We start from the raw sequence: 20,944 nt of genomic DNA on the forward strand, positions 1-20,944 counted from the left end.
AATTAATATTAATATAATAATAAATTTCTGCTTCTAGTAATAGAGATTAGACTCTTAACTATTTGAGTTAGTTGAGTGGTCAATTTACTCGATCGCTTAACTATTTGAGTTAGTTGAGTGGTCAATTTACTCGATCGCTTAAATAAGTATCAGAGGTTTGAATCGCGCTTTATATATGTAGCAATCAATTGATCCGTGATAAACCTTAAATAGAGATTAGATTCACGACAAATTAGTTCTTAACCTATTAGGTTGGGAGACATAATGAGAAAAAAAAAAAACTCTCAAACTTAGCCGTTGAACATCAATTACAAACAATTAATTTCCAACCATATAAACAACTTTGTAATAGGTTAAAAAAAACATAATGTCTCCCTTATAGGCTCATAGTAGTTACAAATAAATTAGTAAGCAATCCAAATGGAAAAAATTGCCATAAAATTAAAGATGCTTTCAAGAGATATAATTAGTTTATAATGTTGAGATTTCAATTTCACCTTGCATATTGTTCGTCTGTTCATTTAAAAGATACCATAAAAAATAAAAAATATTATTATTATAATATTCGCAATCAAATTGATATCGTCATAAATAATACAAAGTAGATTACATGATCGATTTAATTTAGTGTAAAAAGTATATCAAAACTAAAAAATTGATATGATTTTTACTAACAAATAAATTAATATTGTTATTTTATTTTGATTAAACCTCTGAATTTTTAAAATCAATTGGATTATTCAAAATTGTGATATGCAAAAATTCTAAGAGTTAACTTTTTTTTTCTTTGGTCATACATTCACACACATTCATACACATTTTAACACTATTTATAGGTTTCATCTAGTGTTACTGAGACTCGAACCCGGGTGTGGGTTTTTACCAGCAAGTCTCAGTTTCCGTAAGGAAAGCCCAAGAGGTGACTTGGAGGAAGGGAAAGACTAAGAGGCTTAAAAAGACCAAAAAGCCCAAACCACTCTTAACTCTTAATCCCGAATTTCGATCCCAAACTTGGTTTTACGAAGAAGCAAAGACATGGCGGAACCAGCACCACCTTCTTCTTCAAAAGTATCGTCAATGGTGGCAGGGAAGTCCGACGCGGAGGTCGAGGAGCTTCTTGATCGGATGCTCACTCGTTTGGCTCTCTGCGACGATTCCAAGCTTGAACCCTTGCTCTCCAAGCTCCTCCCTCTCTGCATCTCCTCACTCTCCTCCAACTCCGCCGCTGTTCGCAACAAGGTTCGCCGATTCTCCTCCCTCTATCTCTCTCTAGCTTATTTTTGTTTATCAGCAATTTCGAGTGTTTTCGCTTTTGCAATTGAAGATGCTATTGCTGAAGTTTCGTTTCGCTTTCGATTTTGTGGAATTCTTGTGTTGATTGTGCAAATGTCGTAGGATTTCACATTTGCGTTTGCGAGTGACTTAGGTGGACTTAGAATTAGAATATAGGAGGAAGATAGTTTTGCATTGTAGTGTTCTAGCTACTAGCTGGTTGAACTGATCGAGAGAGCGAGAGAGGTTTTGCATTAGCTGTTGTGTGTGTGCGTGTTACTTATATGGTGTAATTTAGGTTTTGCATCAGCTGCTTGCGGAGTGAGCATAGCTCTTGTTGTTTGTGGATTGATCATCCTAAAAGATTTAGCTACTAGGTGGAGGCTCAGGAGTCAGTAAGAGTCACTTCGTTGCACTTGAAGTGCTGCGCTGAAAATTCAGTTCAGTTTCACTTCAAACAAATAGGGCTGGTGCGGATTTAATTCTTGGTTACGTACCTAGTCTGCTGGTCATGGAGGCTCCACAGAGCAGCATTCGTTGAAAAAGCATTAAGGATTGCGTCGAGGGCTTGAATTTGTCTTACATCACTGACAATTGTTCTATTTTGTTGCTAACAGGTTCTTGAGATTTTGAGTCATGTGAACAAGAGAGTGAAACTTCAGCCTGATATTGGTTTGCCTTTATCCGAGTTGTGGGAGTTGTATTCAGAATCTGGTGCTACCCCAATAATAAGGAACTTTTGCATTGTCTATATTGAAATGGCTTTTCAGCGCGTCAGTGCAAAGGTCCGTCATCCTATATTGGATATTTTGAAATCTTAGTGCCTGTTTGTTTATTCTATTCTGTGAATGCAATGTGGACTTCCATATTGATAATTCTTCTTTTGTTATTTGGCCAAAATTTAAAAGTGTATTTAATAGTTTGGAGAAATCATTGATTTTTCATTTTTCCCATTTCAAAATATGCTTGGAAGTTTTCAATTATAAGGTTTTTTGAACTCAAAATAAGCTGATTCAAACACGAAGTTCTATTTCATTACCAGGTAGAGAAATTGACATATTCCCCCTGTTTCAGTCACCTGACTATAAAATATGACACATAGTAATTTCACAATAGATACATAAATATATCTATATATCAATATATGCTATGGAAGCTTGTCAAGGAACTTATGAAGACAATCTAACGCCCCATGCCTTTGGAATAGGAAAAAGAAGATTTGGCACCTATCCTCCTGGTGAACATCTCAAAACTTCCTCTTCAACACCAGGAAATTATCCTTAGAATCATTGTTAAGGTATCAACCTTCTTGAATCTTTTAATTGTGATATATTGTATATCTCTTTAATATATACTTCTGATTATTTATGGCTTTTGTAAGTGAACAAGTCTGAGATTGAGTCCAAAGCTTAGGCATTGATTTCTTTGCATGGGAATTCTGTGGATGTATTTCATTGATTTAGCTTTTTGGAGTCTTATCTTCCCTATTATGTGCTAGCAAGAGTCATGCTCATTCCATGCATCTTTGGGATATGCTGCTCCTTCTAATCAATTGCTGCTTGCATTTAGGTAATTGGTGAATGCCACTCGAGCCAAATTGGTGATGAAGTTGCTGCAAAGTATAAAAAAGTGAACAATTCTCAAGATAGAGACCTGTTTATTGAGTTTTGTCTTCATACAATGTTGTACCAGCGAGTTTCTCAAAGGTCTGGAAGTGGGTCTATGCTAAAAGGTGGTTATGATATATGAATTCTGTTTTAGTCTGACTGATTTTTAAGTCAAATAGTGGTTTTTCTTTATTGCAGTGGTGGGTACCCTGGACTTTCATTTGGTCAAGCTAATCGTGTTACAGGGAAACAACAGTTACAAAAAGATGAAATTTTATTGAGAAAGGTAATTATGTAATGGTTTCAGAATTGTCTTACCATTGAAGGGTCAAATAGTGCATGCTGCTTCTCATTTCAGAAGAAATTCCTTTTGATTAAAGAATTCCTCACCTAAATATGCTATGCAATTATTTTGTTTGATCTTTATAAAATTTTCACATGCAAAACGGTCAGTATTTCCATGTTCTAAATAAATACAAGAATGTTCTATTGTGCTTTTACTCAGACAGCTACATGCTATCTTACTGTTGTTATTTTCCTGGTGCAGTTGGGTATTTTGAACATCATTCAAGCTATGGATCTTCCCCCTGAGCTTGCTTATCCTCTATATGTTGTTGCTTCTGTAGATTGGTATGTTTAAGTTTTCATGTTACTCAAATCATGCTTGCACTTCCTTACTAACTTGTTGTATTAATTTTTATCTTTTTGGTGTATGATTTGTGGATCATCAAATGTGTTCTTTGGTCATTAACTCAAGTGAAGAGCCTGTTGTTAAGAGAGGCGAGGAACTATTAAAGAAGAAGGCCAGTGGTGCTAATTTAGATGATTTAAATCTGATCAACAGACTATTTTTGCTATTCAATGGTATGGTTTGTAAACTTTAGTCTATACATAAGAATATTTATTTCTGTCAAAATATAGAATTGAAATATTTTAATTTATTTTTTCTTCTGTTTGTTCTTGATTGTATGTGTATATGTAAAAGATAGCCATATTATAAAAACTTAGTAAACCTCTTTGTATGCATTATTATATTGCAGCAAATTTATGTCTCTTTTAGTTTTCCCTTCAGTATTGGTGTATGATTGAGACTGATTTCAGGTACTTCTGGAGCTGAAAATGTTGACTCAGAATCAAGAGTCAGTCCAGCAAGTCCTGCTTTGAAGGCAAAATTAATGTCTATATTCTGCCGGTCTATTGCAGCAGCAAACAGTTTCCCATCAGCATTGCAGTGCATTTTTGGATGCATCTATGGTAGTATAATACTTCTTTTTGATAATATATTTTCTTTGATTTAAACAGTAAAATTAAATTATTCCTTCTAAACATGGATCTTGCTAACAAATCCCTTGGATCTCTCTAATCATCAAATATGGTATGGCCCCAAGTAAATCATGGACTGCAGACTGAAGGGGGAGAATGGATTACTTGTCCTCATCACCATACAGAAATTGTAATCTATCGGAATTTTAATGAGCCATGGTCTGAATGCCGTATGGAAAGCAAGTGGATATCTTTTCATCCTGTGGGGATCGAAATTTCGTCTATATTTTTTAATAAATAAAATAGTCCTGTTGTTCTAAATAAAATTCTGCATTCATTATCCGTGTATGAACTCTTAAACACAATATTCTGTGGATTAAATGAGTTAGATGTCACAGCAAATTTTTTTTTCATGTTATATTTATTCTACCTTTTGCTTTTCTTCTCTTAATCTTTATCTTTGATCTTATATATACTCTTGAATTTTATAGGGAATGACACCACATCACGGTTAAAGCAATTGGGAATGGAATTTACTGTATGGGTATTTAAGCATGTGAGTGTGATATTACTTGGCTTTTGATAGTAATCTTAAATTTTAATTTCAAACAAAAATCAATTCTATCCTAGAAACTCAAATGCTGATTTAAAAGGAGCTTATAAGTTTTTATATGACTGTTATATTAGCTTTTTTTTTGGTTGGTAGTCTTACTTGACCAGTAGCTGATGTGACAGAAATCTAGATATTTATTAAACTATTAGCTCCAGTAGTTATGTACTGCTGTTCTGTGTTTCGAATATTTCATATAAAATGTTGGCTCTGAATTTTGGCGAGATCAAAAGTCTTATGGCAGGTTAATTCCTTGTTTTCCTTTTGTAGTAGTAGTGTTGTTGTTGTTGGTTTATTATTATTATTATTATTATTATAACAGAAAATCTCCTTCCCTTTCCCTTTCCCTTTCCCTTTCCTTTTCCTTTTCCGTTCCTTCTTCACAAGTGACAACAATTCAAGAACATTGCTTCTATGTGATGAGTTACCTTGACAACGCAATGGGAATGTTTCACATCTTCCTTTGTCCCTTATATCCTTTCTTCTGCAATTACATATTTTTCTATTATTTTTATTGCATTGCATTTATTGAAGTTGTTCAAGTTCTTGTTCTCTGATCATCTTAATATCTGTAAGTGCAGGCAAAAATTGATCAGCTTAAGTTAATGGGTCCAGTTATTTTGAGTGGAATCATGAAGTCCCTTGACAATTATTCAAGTTCAGAAGCAGGTTTGCTTTAAGACACTGAAGCTTTTGGTGCAATTGTTTCAATAGAGTTAGCTTGATTCATATTAAGTTTTGAGTATTGATTCAGATGCCAGTGCACGGGAGGTCAAAACTTACGCTTTTCAGGCAATTGGGCTGCTTGCTCAGCGTATGCCTCACCTTTTCAGGTTCCTGTCTCTCTATTTTTTATGATCATAAATTTCTTTTGGGGTTAGAATTTGTTGCCTTTTTGTTGACATCTTTTTGCAGATTGTTTAGATTGCAAAATTTTGCAGCTCTTGAAATAAAATAATCTACCATTTTTATCTTTAATATGATAATATACTTATTAGCATAGAGCTTGTGTTATGTACTGGATATTGACAATTGTGTTACCTAATTGCGTGTGTATAATATACTATACTTTAAATAAATCGTTCTTTTTTACAGAAGAGATTTTCATTCCTTGAGGTTAGATACTGTATGAATTGTGTTATGTAGTTACTAATAGAGCTGTTCCCTGTCCCCCCAGGGAAAAGATTGACATGGCTGCTCACCTTTTTCATGCACTGAAAGCTGAATCCCAATCTCTTCGTCATGTTGTTCAAGAAGCAACAATATCTCTTGCTGCAGCATACAAGGTATGTTGCCTTTTCTGCCTGTTGTTTGAATATGTTTTTTATTCATGGGCTTTGTTGTGTTATACATGCTATGAAGTCTTAAGTGTTACTCTACTTTGAAACTAAGTTTGTCGAGTCTAGTCAATTAGCCATGCATTTGATATTTCATCATTTCAACTCAATTGACATGATGATAATGTGCTGCAAACTGCTCCTTGCTTGCTCTTACTAGATTTCCTTCTCAGAGCATTTTGTTGGATTCAATGAACTTTTATAGTTGGTTCCTAGCTTACCTACCTCCATGCTCACCATACTGCTTCTGTTGCAGAAAAATAACATATAATTTAAACCCTCTCATAGTCATTACATATAGTAAGACCAATTTAAATTCAAGTCTTATCTCATTCTAATTGGTTAAGGAAGTAATTATCCCTAAAGTTTAAGTTGTTAGTTGTTGGTTTAAGAAATAATAATTGTGGGAGCCTATTTGCAATTTTCAAACTTCTTATCATCCCCTTATGATCATAGTTTTGAGACACTGCCCTGAATATACATTTTTTTTATTCCCTGTATTATCTTTTGTATCAGGGAGCCCCAATTGCTGTGATTCGCGATTTGGAGACCTTACTGCTTACCAATTATCAAATGGTAAGACACTTGCTGTTCTTTCCTCTCCCTAGGGCACTTTATGCAGATATATTATCTTATTCAAACAAGCTTATGGTGTTTATTATTGTTTCTTCTTCAATCTTTCTTTCTTTCTTTCTTTCTTTCTTTCTTTCTTTCTTTCTTTTGACAATAATGTTGAGAACCAATAATAAATTTATTTTCTTTGCTCTAGTTCCCAAAACAAAGATGTGTTTTCTGACAAACATGTTGTACAGGATAGTATTAGACACCTAGCATGTATTTGGTGTAAAGCTGATTATTTTTTAAAGGACTTTTTCTCTTAGACATGTTGAGAATTGGAAAGCTATGCTTTATAAATAAACCTCTTTTGCTTTGCTTTTGTATAGGTGAACGCTTATCCCCAATCTTGTTGTATCCTTCTCCTCATCTTAATGAAAGTCTTCTTCTATCCAAAATAAAATGTCCTTTTTATCAAAATTAAAATTCTAAGGATATAGATGATGCTAATTGTAACATGCTTTGTGGTGATTTCAGGAGGAAAGTGAAGTAAGATTTTGTGTTGTAAGATGGGCAACATCTTTGTTTGATTTTGAACATTGCCCGAGTCGTTATATTTGTATGCTAGGAGCATCAGATACCAAATTAGACATCAGGTATTACAAATTATTTTTGCAATTTGCCAGACATTCCTGTAATTATTTAAAGCACATGCCCTTTCTAAGGGGTTTCCCTTGCAAATATGCTGATGGATTGGGTAACTTTGGTTCAGAGATGCTTTTCATTATTTTTAGTTGTTTTGTGTTCATATAACTTTTTCTCCCAAATAATTTCAATTCTCTACACTGTCTTATTAGATCCCTTTGTCTATTTTTATTTTATTTTATTTTTAAATAATGACCGAGTCTTATTATTAGATTCCTTAATTGAAAAGGGTCTAGACAAGTGCTAGCATATTTTTTAATGAGGCATAACTAGATAATGAACTATTTATAGTGTCTTTATTCATTCTGACTCGACTATTTTCCTTGCTCAAATTCTAGTCTAGCATCATAGTTTCTAAAATGCATGTACACACCACCATAATATGCAAATTGAAATGGTATGCCTTTCATGTAAGAGAAAATGACATATAGATGTGTTATATTTTACCTAAGAAATGACACTAGGCCTCATACTTATTTATTATTATCGTCAGTAACTATGCTTCCTGAAATGTACTTATCGATGTAAAGTAGCTACTTTTATTCCACTGTTATTTTTAACTCAAGTCAATGGAATATGGATAACATGTCCATACTGAGCCGTAATAAAACTTATATAGCTCCATACAGATTCAGTGGTTGATTGAGTTTGATGTTTCCATAACGAGTCTTTTGAATTCATTATACCAGTCATGTGTTGCTCCCTTGACTTGGATTTACTTTTTTTTTATGGTTTGAAATAGAGAAATGTCACTTGAAGGTCTTCATCTTCATAAAAGCGAAAGTCCAGTTTCTGGTCTGAAGTACCCTAAACTTCAAATGATGCTGGATTATATTCTTCAACAACAGCCAAAGTTGTTGAAGTCCACTGAAATTGGAGACCAAAACCTTATTTTCCCTTCAAATACATACGTGGCGATGATAAAATTTTTGTTGAAGTGCTTTGAATCTGAGTTAGAGCAGAGGAAGTCCTCAGACAAATCGTCTGAGTTTCTGTCATCAGTAAAGACATTCTGTTTGCTCCTGGAACATTCTATGTCATTTGAAGGCTCTGTTGATTTGCATGTCAATGCTTCGAAGGCATTGCTTATAATTGGATCACATATGCCCGAGGTCAGTTCTTTGAATTTCTTGATTGCTTTCTTCCTTGCATTCCTGGTAACATAGTTATCTTTTTATAGGTGTTAGCATCACATTATGCTCCTAAAGTTTCATGGCTTAAGCAACTTCTAAGTCATGTGGATTGGGACACTCGTGAATTTGTTGCACGTTTACTTGGAATTGTGTCTTCTGGTCTTCCTGTTGCCACATCATCTGCTATTGTTTCTGAATTGACTTCCTTATTTAGTCAAACACATAAATCAAGGTTTGCATTTCTAAAGTTGTTGAGCCTTTTTTTAATCCATTTTTATATGTTAATGTTGAATTGATTTATTTATAGGTTCGAGACTCAGCATGGTGCGCTTTGTGCAATTGGATACATATCTGCGGATATTTTGTGTAGAACACCATCTGTAAGTTTAAATTTGTAGTAATTGGGTTAGAACATGTACATGCAAAGCTTAAATTGGGACCAATAAGATGTCATATTTTTGGGCCTTGACACTCATTAACATAGAATAGAAGTTTCATAATATGACATTTGAATCATGTGTGATTGTGATCTTGACCTCATTTAACATATCTTTTGAGGTAATGCCTTTTCTACATGTACATTTGTCTTTATACATAACCTTTTGCAGATGCCAGAATTATTGCTCCAGAATACACTTCGATGTCTAGTTGATGTGGTTAAATCTGAAACTTCAGCACTGGCTGCTGTTGCAATGCAAGCGCTAGGTCATATTGGACTGCGCGTTTCAATACCTCCACTTGATGATTCTAATTCAGGTAAAGTAAATTGATTTATGCTGGCTGATTGGTTTCTTTTTGACCAACAATTGAGCTATTTGGGAAGCCATTATAGGTTGTATCTTATTAATAATTAAACTGCAGATGGAATTCTGACAACTTTACATGATAAATTGAGCAAGATTATTTCGGGTGATGACACAAAAGCAATACAGAAGATTGCTATATCCATTGGACATATATGTGTAAAGGAAACATCATCTACACAGCTGGATTTGGCCCTAAATTTAATCTTTGGTCTTTCTCGATCTAAGGTGATTCAGATTCTCTCCTCCTTTTCTTGTATGATTTGCTGTTTCTTAGGCTAACTTTTGTGGGGATTATTATCTATTTTGCTTTTCTGCTCTTTGTTTTGAGCCTAAGTGTGCAGTTTTCCCCTCCTGTTCTAAGTTGCTGCGCCTGAAATGTTATGTGTGTATAATTTTCAGGTTGAGGATGTTCTGTTTGCTGCCGGGGAGGCCCTTTCTTTTTTGTGGGGTGGTGTTCCTGTCACTGCTGACATAATCCTTAAAACAAACTATACTTCACTATCCATGGCTTCAAATTTTTTAATGGGAGATTTGAACTCTTCTGTGTCAAATCAGGATCCTAATCGACAAAGTGAATATAATAAAGATTATCATGCTAGTGTAAGAGATGCAATCACCAAAAAACTCTTCGATGCTCTTTTGTATAGTAGCAGAAAAGAAGAGCGATGTGCTGGAACTGTCTGGCTAGTTTCACTCATAAAGTACTGTGGACATCATCCTACTATTCAGAGAATGCTCCCAGAAATTCAGGTTTTGTATTATGAAATGAAATATTTTAGTTTCTCCTATCTTTTAAGTAATCTATCGAACCTCCTTTATGGTACTGTATTGTTTTTCAAGGTCATCTGCACTGAGTTTGTAAATTTGATTTCATTTTGAAAGAAACAACAATTCATGTCGTGGTGGTTCATATGTATAGTTATTGATAGAAATCATGATAGAACCATATCATATCAAGTTGTCTTATATTTTGATTAAATTTTTATGCATATAAAAGAAAGTATAAAGAAACCAGGATGATTGATGGGATGGAGCTTTGCTTTTTGTGAAACCTATGATTTTATTTGACGATTATCATGTGAATGCAGGAGGCCTTTTCTCACCTTCTCGGTGAACAAAATGAACTCACACAGGAGTTGGCTTCTCAAGGCATGAGCATTGTCTATGACCTGGGTGATGAATCTATGAAAAAGAGTTTGGTGAATGCACTTGTGACTACATTGACGGGTTCAGGAAAACGAAAAAGAGCCATCAAAGTAAGTTAATGGTCTTGTGTTACTATTTACCATTTCAATTGTTACTTTCTTGACCCTGGTAGGATATGGCACAAGGTTGTCCTTTTGTTGCTCTCATCTTTAAGTTTCCCTTTTGTACTTGAAAATTAAATTCTGAAGTTTTGTGGTGCAGCTTGTTGAAGATACAGAAGTATTTCAAGAGGGAGCTCTTGGTGAAAGTGCAAGTGGAGGAAAACTGAACACTTACAAAGAGTTGTGTAACTTAGCAAATGAGATGGGACAACCGGATTTAATTTACAAATTCATGGACTTAGCTAATTATCAAGCTTCTTTGAATTCAAAGAGGGGTGCTGCATTTGGATTCTCCAAAATAGCTAAACAAGCAGGGGATGCACTTAAGCCACATTTACGTTCTCTAATTCCAAGACTTGTACGGTACCAGTATGATCCTGATAAAAATGTGCAGGTACGTACCATCATTGATGGAAAATCGTTGAAGCAAGGAGGGGAAGCTGCCCAACTTTTTTCTTAACTTAGTGATGTTATATTCAAAACAAATTAGGAGCACATACACTGTACAATAATACTAACATCACAGCTCCAGTTCATTATTCAATAGTCCATAACATTACTAAAAATAATATAGTTAAAATATATTTAATCTTACTATATTAGTGTGTTGAAATTAAGTTTTTGATAATTACTCCTTGGTATTCAAAACTTGGAAGAGTTCATCAGTATTCAATACGCTTTCTCTTTCATATCAGAAGACTTTTTTCCCCTTGGGTTCTAAGACTTGGTATCATCAAGTTTGTCAAGATTATAAACCTGCATTGAATCCTTAAAAAATATCATTTTTACCTGAATTCCATCTAGGTAACATGCTATAATCAAAACTCAAAATAAAATATATATGTTTCACTCTGAAGTTTTTAGTTTAGTTCTGCCACTGTACTTTTTCTGTGACCTGCAACCCTTCCAAACAATTCATTTTTCCCCAAGAAACCTTTCCTGTTTATCGTTTATCATATTCATCATTAAATTTTATTGACCTCTTATTGTTATTTTTCTGTCTAGGATGCGATGGTACATATATGGAAGTCACTAGTGGCTGACTCAAAGAAAACCATTGATGAAAACTTAGATCTCATCATTGACGACTTACTAGTACAATGTGGATCCAGGCTTTGGCGGTCACGTGAGGCATCGTGTCTTGCGCTTGCGGACATTATTCAAGGACGAAAGTTTTATGAGGTCATTAAGATTACTTTCGTTTCTCGAGTTCAAATAACACACTCGAAGTTCTCAATGAACTATAATATTATAAAAAAAATATGCTTAAAATTATGTCCTTCTTTCCATATTTATATCATTATATATATTGATAAAATTTAAGGGGGGAAATAGAATGCTAAAGAAGAGGTGAAAAGTGAGAAACTGTCACCATATTAGCAATTATAACCTGACCAGTTCTTAATCTTTTCATTTATCTTTTTCCATCCACAGGTTGAAAAGCATTTAAAAGGATTATGGACTGTTGCATTTCGTGCAATGGATGATATAAAGGAAACTGTTAGAATTTCTGGTGAAAGATTATGTCGTGCCATAACCACACTGACAACAAGGCTTTGCGATGTCTCTCTAACTGATACATCAGATGCACACAAAGCAATGAATATAGTTTTACCCTTTTTGCTTACAGAAGGTATCCTAAGTAAGGTTGACAGTGTTCGGAAGGCTTCAATTGGAGTTGTTATGAAGCTAACAAAGGTTAGGAATTTATCCAATAGTATTGACTCATTATATTCAATTAATAAGTGATCTATTTTTTAAGAAGCTATACTATGTTGTTATAAAAATTTCTTTATATTGAAATAGACATGACTCATTATGGTTCCTTTTCAGCATGCTGGAACTGCAATCCGTCCACATATGGCTGATCTGGTTTGCTGCATGCTCGAAAGTTTATCAAGCCTAGAAGACCAAGGGCTCAATTATGTTGAGGTTTGTTTGAGTGATACATTCATTTTTTGCATAATTTACTTACCAAGGCTTGTTCATTCATATGTTTTATCTCTTATAGCTTCACGCAGCAAATGTTGGAATACAGTCAGATAAGCTTGAAAATTTGAGAATTTCCATTGCCAAAGGTTCTCTTATGTGGGAGACTTTGGACTTGTGCATAAGAGTTATTGATGCAGAATCACTGAACACATTGATACCTCGACTTGCTCATTTAGTGCGTTCTGGGGTGGGTCTCAATACCAGGTATGCTTTTGAGAAGCTTCTGTCAATTCAGATAGGGATTAGTAGACAGGGTTTGGGGGTTTAGTAGAAAGGAGTGTGCAAATTGTGTAGATGCATCATGTTTTCCATAATGTATATTTCTCGAATAAATAAAAAACAATTTCGGTGATAAATATGATGATCATCATGATACTTTGGTTCTCAAGCATTGTTGTTTTGATATTTAGATTGTCCTTATTCTATGCTTTTTTTAATTCTTATTGTGGAGGTTTCCACCCGAAACTTGCATATCTTTGTACTAGTAAAGATTTGTTTGTTGTTGAAGTAGGAGAAACAAAAATACATCAATTCCAATTATACTATGTTTTAGAAGGAGCTGTTTCATTATATTTCTTAAAACTTGATATCACCCTTGTCCTCATCGTTCTTTTAGGAAACACTGCTTTAACACCCTGTTGTCATTTTCATGGCAGGGTTGGTGTTGCTAATTTTATTACCTTATTGCTTGAAAGTGTTGGGGTTGACATCAAGCCCTATGCAAATATGCTAGTCAGATTGTTGTTTCCAGTTGTTAAGGAGGAAAAAAGTATTACTGCAAAGCGTGCTTTTGCAAGTGCCTGTGCCAAAGTCCTAAAGTATGTACCAGTGTCGCAAGCACAAAAACTTATTGAAGATACTGCAGCATTGCATGCTGGTGACAAGAATTCACAAATTGCATGTGCATATCTCTTAAAGAGCTATTCCAGTGTGGCAGCAGATGTGGTTGGTGGATATCATGCAGTGATTATTCCTGTTGTTTTCCTTTCAAGGTTAGTAACAGCTGAATATTCTTCCTCTCTGATTTGATTTATTATATTGATATTTTATAAAAGCCTCATAACATATCAAATCTCAAATCATTGTTTTAGGCTAAAGTTCTTGCTCTTGACTTGCACCAATTATCCTCTATCATTTAGAATAGTTTGCTTTTACTTCCTGGTGAACACTTGGTGTAGGTTTTTTCATTTGCCTTGAAGCAGTTCTCGACTTCATCATGGTGCTTATGACTTCTTATCTGATATATCGTATATCTTTTTCTTTGTGCATTTTGGTTTCTCATATACCAATATAAAGGGTGTGTAATATGTTTCACTTTATACTTATCACTTGGCAGTTTGAGAAATATCTTTCCTGTTTTAATAAAAAGAATTTTAAGAATATAGCTGAAATGTGTCCAACTCTAGGTCACTTTAGATTGTAAGGTGGACACATCACACTCCAACATATGTCGTGCTGCAGTTATAATTATTTAGATAAATGACGAAACTGGCCTCTGTAGTTCAGACTATGATTTTAATGCCATTTGAGGACCAACTGTTGCTAAAAAGCTGTACCTTTTACGTGGTGCGGCGTATTGGTTTTATATGCACTGGTGAGATTATGTAATGAGTATACCTGGGTGTAAATTGTTACAGACATCTGAATTTTAAATCTAGATAAGGTAGGCTGTCTGTTTTACTAAATATGCTCACAGCCCACCTAACACAATCTCATGGTGGTAATAAAAGTACTGCATGAATACTAAAAAATATTAATTCTCATGCAGATTTGAGGATGATAAAAGTATTTCCAATATATTTGAAGAATTATGGGAAGAATATACCAGTGGGGAACGAGTCACCCTTAACTTGTACTTAGGTGAAATTGTTTTCCTTATTTGTGAAGGCATGTCATCATCATCATGGGCAAGTAAAAGAAAAGTAAGTGGTTTTCTTCTGCCCTTGCTGTTGTATTGATTTAAACTTTATTTCAGCTGAGTTATTTTCGTTTAGAGATTCACAAATTTTCTGTTGTACCTGCAGTCTGCCCAGGCTATATGTAGGCTCAGTGAAGTTTTGGGTGATTCACTTTCTTCCCATCATGAAGTTCTGCTTCAGTCTCTGATGAAGGAAATTCCTGGTCGCCTATGGGAGGTTGGATGTTGAATTAGTGTACTTTGATTAACAATGATGCCACTTGAAGTTTTTATACGTGACAATTTATTATCAAATATCAGTCTTAGACAATATTTTTCAAGTTTCATATGGATATTTTACTTATTATGCTTGACAGGGAAAAGAGGTGCTATTACTAGCATTAGGTGCTCTATCTACATCCTGCCATAAGGCAATATCCGCCGAAGGTTCTGCGCCTTCCATTGCAATTTTAAATGTGGTATCTTCTGCATGCAGCAAAAAGGCAAAAAAATATCGTGAAGCAGCATTTTCCGCTCTTGAGCAGGTTTGTGCCTAGTATTGAGTTTATTAAAAACAGCAGAGGATAACTATTTCAGTAATTTAGTGTTTTTTCTATAAAACAGTAGAGAACAACTATTATCGAATCTTGATTACTTTTGGTATACTTTATCAGGTTATAAAAGCGTTTGGCAATCCAGATTTCTTTAATATGGTATTTCCCTTGTTGTTTGATATGACCAAGTCAGCGCCCGCAAAATCTGGGCAGCAACCTTTGGCTGGTGATACCGCAAAAACAGGTGATGACAAGTTCTAGATCTTCATTTATATGTTGCCATTCTTTTTACTCATTAGATAGTTTATGACTGATGGAGGGTACTCCAATAATTAGTAGCAAAAGGAAGAAAAACTATAGGTAGAACTTTTAAGAAAGATTTGAGATTTCAATGGTCTGTTTATATATTTGATTTATGATTGGATACTACATGGCAATGGCGTTTGATTTATGATGTTGATGCCACAGACTCTACAAACTTCTTTACTGATATATCTTCTTCTTTGCAGATTCGGACGGTGTTGAAGAAATTTTTGTTCCGCATACCAAACTTGTGGAGTGTCTAACCTCTTGCATCCATGTGGCCAATATAAATGATATTCTTGAAAATCAAGAGAACTTAATGCTCTTGTACGCAGCATTTCTATCACCTGAACATAAATGGACAGGTATATTTTTATGCTTTCGTTTTTTTCATTTCCCAAATTCTGCTATCCTTTTTAAAAAGAAAGAAAATGTAAGAATGTTACCTTTCCGCAGTAAAAACTACCGCGTTTTTATCCATCAAAGAACTTTGCTCAAGGCTCCACAATGTCATCAAGGACTCCTCGGGAAGTCACGACATTACCAGGGTAGCTTCCCTGGTTCAGGAGGTAAATCCCGGTTCATTTGAAGTTGTTCTTGTATTGAATTCTGATTCTTAGATTCATCCTAAAATCAACTTCATTCTTCCTGCAGATATTTCATTCTACATCACCAAAGATATTACATTGCATAAGCACAGTAAAAATTGCACAGGTATGTTGCTATCTTTGCATGCATGAACAGTATTCACGAGTAAGATTCCCCATAAAGAAAAGGAAGAAAAAAAGAAAAAGGGGGGAATCTTGTGTTTAGAAGGAGTCAATATAATACCTACTTGTAGTTTGGTCTCTGTTTGTTCTCAGGTTTAATCAGTTTTGGAATTTAGTTCTCGTTTCATATTTAGCTCTATTTGTAGATGCTGGCTAAGCTATTTTGTTGTATCAATCCCTGTTAATGATTAAAAAAAATAATCGTGTTTGGATGTGACTCTTAAATTAAGGGAGGGTGTTGCATTTCATGAAACATAGGTTTTTCAGAGAAAACCCATAAATTGCTACCTTTCCTGAGATGAAGATTAGTAAATTAAAAAATGCAATGAATAAAAAGGATACTATTGCGCCTTGTTATACATAGTTTGTTTCATCTTTTGCGTTTCTTGTGCCCAAAATCAGGTTCATGTTTCTGCTTCAGAATGCCTTCTTGAAGTCCTCAAACTCTCCATGGAAGTGCCTACAGTGAGTGCCATCGATGAAGGATTCAAGGATGAGCTCCTTCACCAGTATGAGATAGAGAAGAACGAAGAGGCAAAGTCATTATTAAGAAAGTGTCTCAACATTCTTCAAGACTGGAAACACTAGACTTTACAGGATGAAATATCTAACATCGACGATAGAATTCTGTACCTTATGCAACTGCAGTGACATTCTTTACAATGTAGACAACAAATTTCTTCTTAGTTAATGTTGCAATACATGAAATATTCAAACTCAGAGTGCATGTAAATTAAGACAGAAAAAATATTTACTTAAAACTATATTAAATATCGTAGAGTAAACAGCACCCTCTAATCATTTGAAATTTCTCTCAACACGCCAATCATTGTTCTAATGTTATCGCAGCTTAACTTTTTTTTTTTGCAGGGAAGGTTCGTGCTCGTTGGTCAAATGTTTAAGAAAATTAATGGCCTCATTTTTATAAAGAGGCTTAAGAAAATTATCGCGTGTACCTATCATATATTCATAACCAATAATATTAGTATCAAATTCATGTGACTAAATTAATAGATTGAGATAATACACAACTTCAACTCTCTCAACTATTCTAAACATTGAGCAGACAAATGTTTTTCTCCCACGAGTTGAACATAGCTTTCAAAGGCAAGAATTTGACTGTGTAGTGTACTTTTATTTACTAAATTTTTCGATAAGAGGAAATTACTATTTTTGTCTCTACAAGCTTTAATTTTTAATAAAATGATGTTTGACCCTTTAAATATGATCTTAGTTTCACAATATTTGACGCATTTTGTCAAATTAAAATCATTGTTGGAGAATAAAATATTTTTTCTTCTGAAAAAGTATTTTACTAAAAGTTAGATATTCTTGACGACTAAATTAATATATTAAACTATCCAATATTGACATAATTGTGTGTTTGCGTGAAAATATTTGATGATAAAATTAGAATGCAAGTTATGATTTCTGAGCTTTTTTTCTTCTTAAATTCATCGACGTAACTATTATGATTTTGACGAGATAATATTCAATTTGGTTCTTGAAATTACACTCGAGTTTCAATTTAGTTCTTGAAGTTTTAATTGCTTCAATTTAGTTCCCAAATTTTTTAATTGACTTAGTGACGGAAATAACTGCAAGGACTAACGTGATAGACTAAATTGAGGTTCGAGTGTAATTTCGGTGACCAAACTGAATATTTTCTCGATTTTTACCGAGTATATCAAGCACTTTTGTTTATGTGGTTAACTGGTTATACACAAGGAGATAAGTAACTAGGATTTTAATATTTTATCACTTCTTTTTTCTTATACATTTATCAAAATTTATTCATCATATAGTATATATTTTTTGGTGACTATATAGTTGTATTTTTTAATGGGTATAAATGTATAATTAAATATAGTTATAGAAACAAAACTAAATCAGGGTTTTATAAACTTTACTAGTTTTTTAATTAATTAATTAATCTGAGTTAGTCATAATATTTTGACTGAGCTTCTTCTACTGTGCGTCTCTTCCTCCTTCAGACTTGAAAGGATTCACAGTTTCGTCACACTCAACTCAACAGTGTTCAACAATGGACGAAGCTGAATTTCAACGCCTTCTCCAACTCTTCCCCGTTGTTCGTTCTCGCGATTACTGTGTACACTCTCTCTTTCTCTCTCCCCTCCTGTGATTCTTTTTTACATGCATTTTTAGGGTTTATGCTTTTGTAATGTCTCCGTCTCTTTGTTTTTTTTTTTTAATCCATGTTGCGCTGCATATCAATCTCACTTCGCTTTTAGCTTAATGATTCGATTTTCCGGTGAGCCATTTCGTGATTTTCGATTTTTTGCTTGCTGCTTCTATCTAATGCAGTAATATGCCGTTTTGCCTTTTACTTAGGTTTTTAAGAGAGTTTTGGAATTTGAAGTATTCGTAGTGTGTGACTAGTGTGGAAATTTGAGGCGGATGCTATGGTTTTCATTTTTTGTTCTCTGTTTTGGTAAAAGATGGTTGTACCACAAAGAATAGGTGGGGGTGTAGGGTGAGATCTTAAGAAGGTCCTAAACATGAATTGAGTGATTTGATTATTATAAGAAACATGACATATTTACCGGGGTTAAGAGGGGGAATTCAATATTAGTTCATGCAAAAGAGATTTAATGAGATAACAATGCAGCCACTTTGAACTTTGAAGTTCAACTAGACACTAGAGTAGAGGCTCTATATACCTGAGGTTGATGAGTGGAGAATTTACATGTATCGTGTTTGGTGTTCCCTTTCCGGCAACTTTCTGCTTGACCTAGAAGTAAATCCTCCTTTCTGATCCGTCTGGATCATGGAGATCAACCAGCTGATGCTAGGAGGATTTGTCCAGGCAGTTGCATTACAAAACGGTTAATGTTATGTTGTTATCTGATTTCACTTTGATTTGTATCAGATGCTGACATTGGAAAATCACCATTGTTTTCTCCATTCCATTATGTTATATGTGAGAGTGAGACATTGGCACTTTGGCAGTATTTAGAATCAGTTACTTGGGTTGTTTTTTTTCATCTTCCTTAAAATCTTTTTACATATTTGATGGTTAGCATATAATTATTTCATGATGTTGAAGTACTTATTCCCAAAGTATACCGAGGAACTCGATGGCCTAGAACCCAAATTTGGATATTATAGCTTAAATATACAATTTGCTAAGCTCATTCTATATTTGAGAATGTATTCGGCTAACAAATTGAAACCTGTTAAATTTCAGGCCGAACAAACATCATCTAGGCGGTCGTCCAGACAAGCTTCTGGATCTGCAAAGGATGAGGTAGTAGTGCTGGAGCTGCTGTGTGCATTGTTGACTTCTTTTCTGAACATGTATGGCATGGCTGCTAACTTATTTGTCGCTGCAGTATAGGGAATGGCAAGATGCATGGAATGAAAGAGATATAAATTTCGAGAACCAAGGAAATAACCCACGTGAGTATCACATATAACCTTTGTTATTGAACAAATTTAACCTCTCTATTATCTTTGCAATACTTTGGTCAACTTTAACTGTCCAGAATGAGCATCAAAGTTCATTGAATTGTTTCTGTAGTAACTTGTAAATTATAACAATCTACTGCGTTATGCTTTTGAAATTTTTGTCGTGCTTATGTGAATTCTTTAAACCTACAGATTCATTTTGGAGCAAGCTAAAGTCAGAGGCTGCTAAGAAGGTAATAATGTAATCCATTTTTATTGAGGACTTTCTTTTGAGCCGTGATTTAAATCCTTCCTCACTTTTCAATACATACAAAAACACTCTCTCAAGTTTGAAGCTGGTTATACAAACTTCTAAGTGGGCATTTGTGAGCTGAGTTTTGAATAAGCCGAGGCCTTGCGTAGCAACCGTGAGCTAGTATACTTGTTTTCCTTCCTCAATTGAAAATTTCATTTTTTGATTGGCTTTATTTTTATCGATTTTGTAGAGGGAGGAGAGAACGCGTTTCTAACCTAATGTGATAAGGCTTTTGTTGTTGTAGTAGTAGAGAAACATTCTAATCAACATTTCTATGCGTGACCTATATTCAGTTTTCAGCATTCTCTTTTCTTTTATAAACCTGTTTGAGGGTTCAAAACATAAACGTTTACATGCAAAAAGACTAGAAGTTAGAAGTTATAGAGAAAAGAGGTTGAGGAGAATGAGTGTTTCATCTACAATATTGTTTATGTCATTTTCCAATGATTGTTAAACAAGTTCTCAAGAAAACTTAGATTGAGACTCAGCATTTCGGTTCTAAAATTTGAAACAGGTTGGTCCAGAAGAGGCCGAGAGATTTTGCAAGGCTTTCCAACAAGTTCACAAGAAACTGGTACGTACAATTTCATTTAAGCTTGTATTTCATATGTATATACTTCGTAGGAGTTGGCGAAACATGTTAGAAACCTAATAATTTTGTTCTCACAAAGGTCTTCTTTATAATTCTCTTTTATAGATTCAGAAAATAACTCTGTGAACCATGTCTATAGTGACTTTAGAAAATTATTTTAATGCATGTTTTGCAACAAATATAGATAGAAAATTATACAATCTCTTAAATGAAGTTTCAGAGAAAATAAAACAGTAAAAATATGTTCTCTTTGTTAGTGCCTTTTTTTTAATGAAAATTCATTTTGGTTTCTATTATTATTAATCTTTTATGGTTCATTTTATTAGGTCTATGAAGAGTTGAATTCAGATGCTGGCAGAAGCTTCATAAACTCTTCGTAGAGTTCAAAAGAAGAATTAGATACATGCTTTACTCCTCTTGAATTGTGATTCAACAATCATCCATTGTAATTTTATTGTACTTTGTCAAAGTATTTGAATATTTAATTATATATGACATCTATATTAGTTATTTACTA

General features: G+C 34.1%; 2 protein-coding genes across 2 annotated transcripts; both read left to right on the forward strand.

Moving 5' to 3' along the window:
* The first annotated feature begins 861 nt into the window (after positions 1-861).
* On the forward strand, positions 862-16,896 carry LOC112736679 (uncharacterized). Its single transcript, XM_025786235.3, has 35 exons — positions 862-1,239; positions 1,890-2,057; positions 2,480-2,569; positions 2,842-2,978; positions 3,078-3,165; positions 3,427-3,509; positions 3,637-3,743; positions 3,981-4,133; positions 4,634-4,698; positions 5,334-5,421; positions 5,507-5,585; positions 5,930-6,038; positions 6,606-6,665; positions 7,182-7,300; positions 8,092-8,461; positions 8,530-8,714; positions 8,790-8,862; positions 9,091-9,238; positions 9,344-9,513; positions 9,688-10,038; positions 10,377-10,544; positions 10,696-10,989; positions 11,601-11,777; positions 12,030-12,293; positions 12,429-12,527; positions 12,607-12,791; positions 13,244-13,579; positions 14,356-14,509; positions 14,612-14,722; positions 14,862-15,029; positions 15,159-15,282; positions 15,548-15,706; positions 15,798-15,910; positions 15,996-16,055; positions 16,514-16,896. Exons 1-35 carry the CDS (start codon positions 1,036-1,038, stop codon positions 16,697-16,699), a joined length of 5,445 nt encoding a protein of 1,814 aa, XP_025642020.1. The 5' UTR covers positions 862-1,035; the 3' UTR covers positions 16,700-16,896.
* A 1,065-nt stretch (positions 16,897-17,961) lies between these two features.
* Positions 17,962-20,944, forward strand: LOC112736680 (uncharacterized). The gene is made up of 6 exons (XM_025786236.3): positions 17,962-18,221; positions 19,320-19,379; positions 19,465-19,531; positions 19,733-19,773; positions 20,350-20,409; positions 20,754-20,944. Exons 1-6 carry the CDS (start codon positions 18,156-18,158, stop codon positions 20,805-20,807), a joined length of 348 nt encoding a protein of 115 aa, XP_025642021.1. The 5' UTR covers positions 17,962-18,155; the 3' UTR covers positions 20,808-20,944.

The sequence above is a fragment of the Arachis hypogaea genome, chromosome 13 (genome assembly GCF_003086295.3).
Source record: "Arachis hypogaea cultivar Tifrunner chromosome 13, arahy.Tifrunner.gnm2.J5K5, whole genome shotgun sequence".
Taxonomy (NCBI): domain Eukaryota; kingdom Viridiplantae; phylum Streptophyta; class Magnoliopsida; order Fabales; family Fabaceae; genus Arachis; species Arachis hypogaea.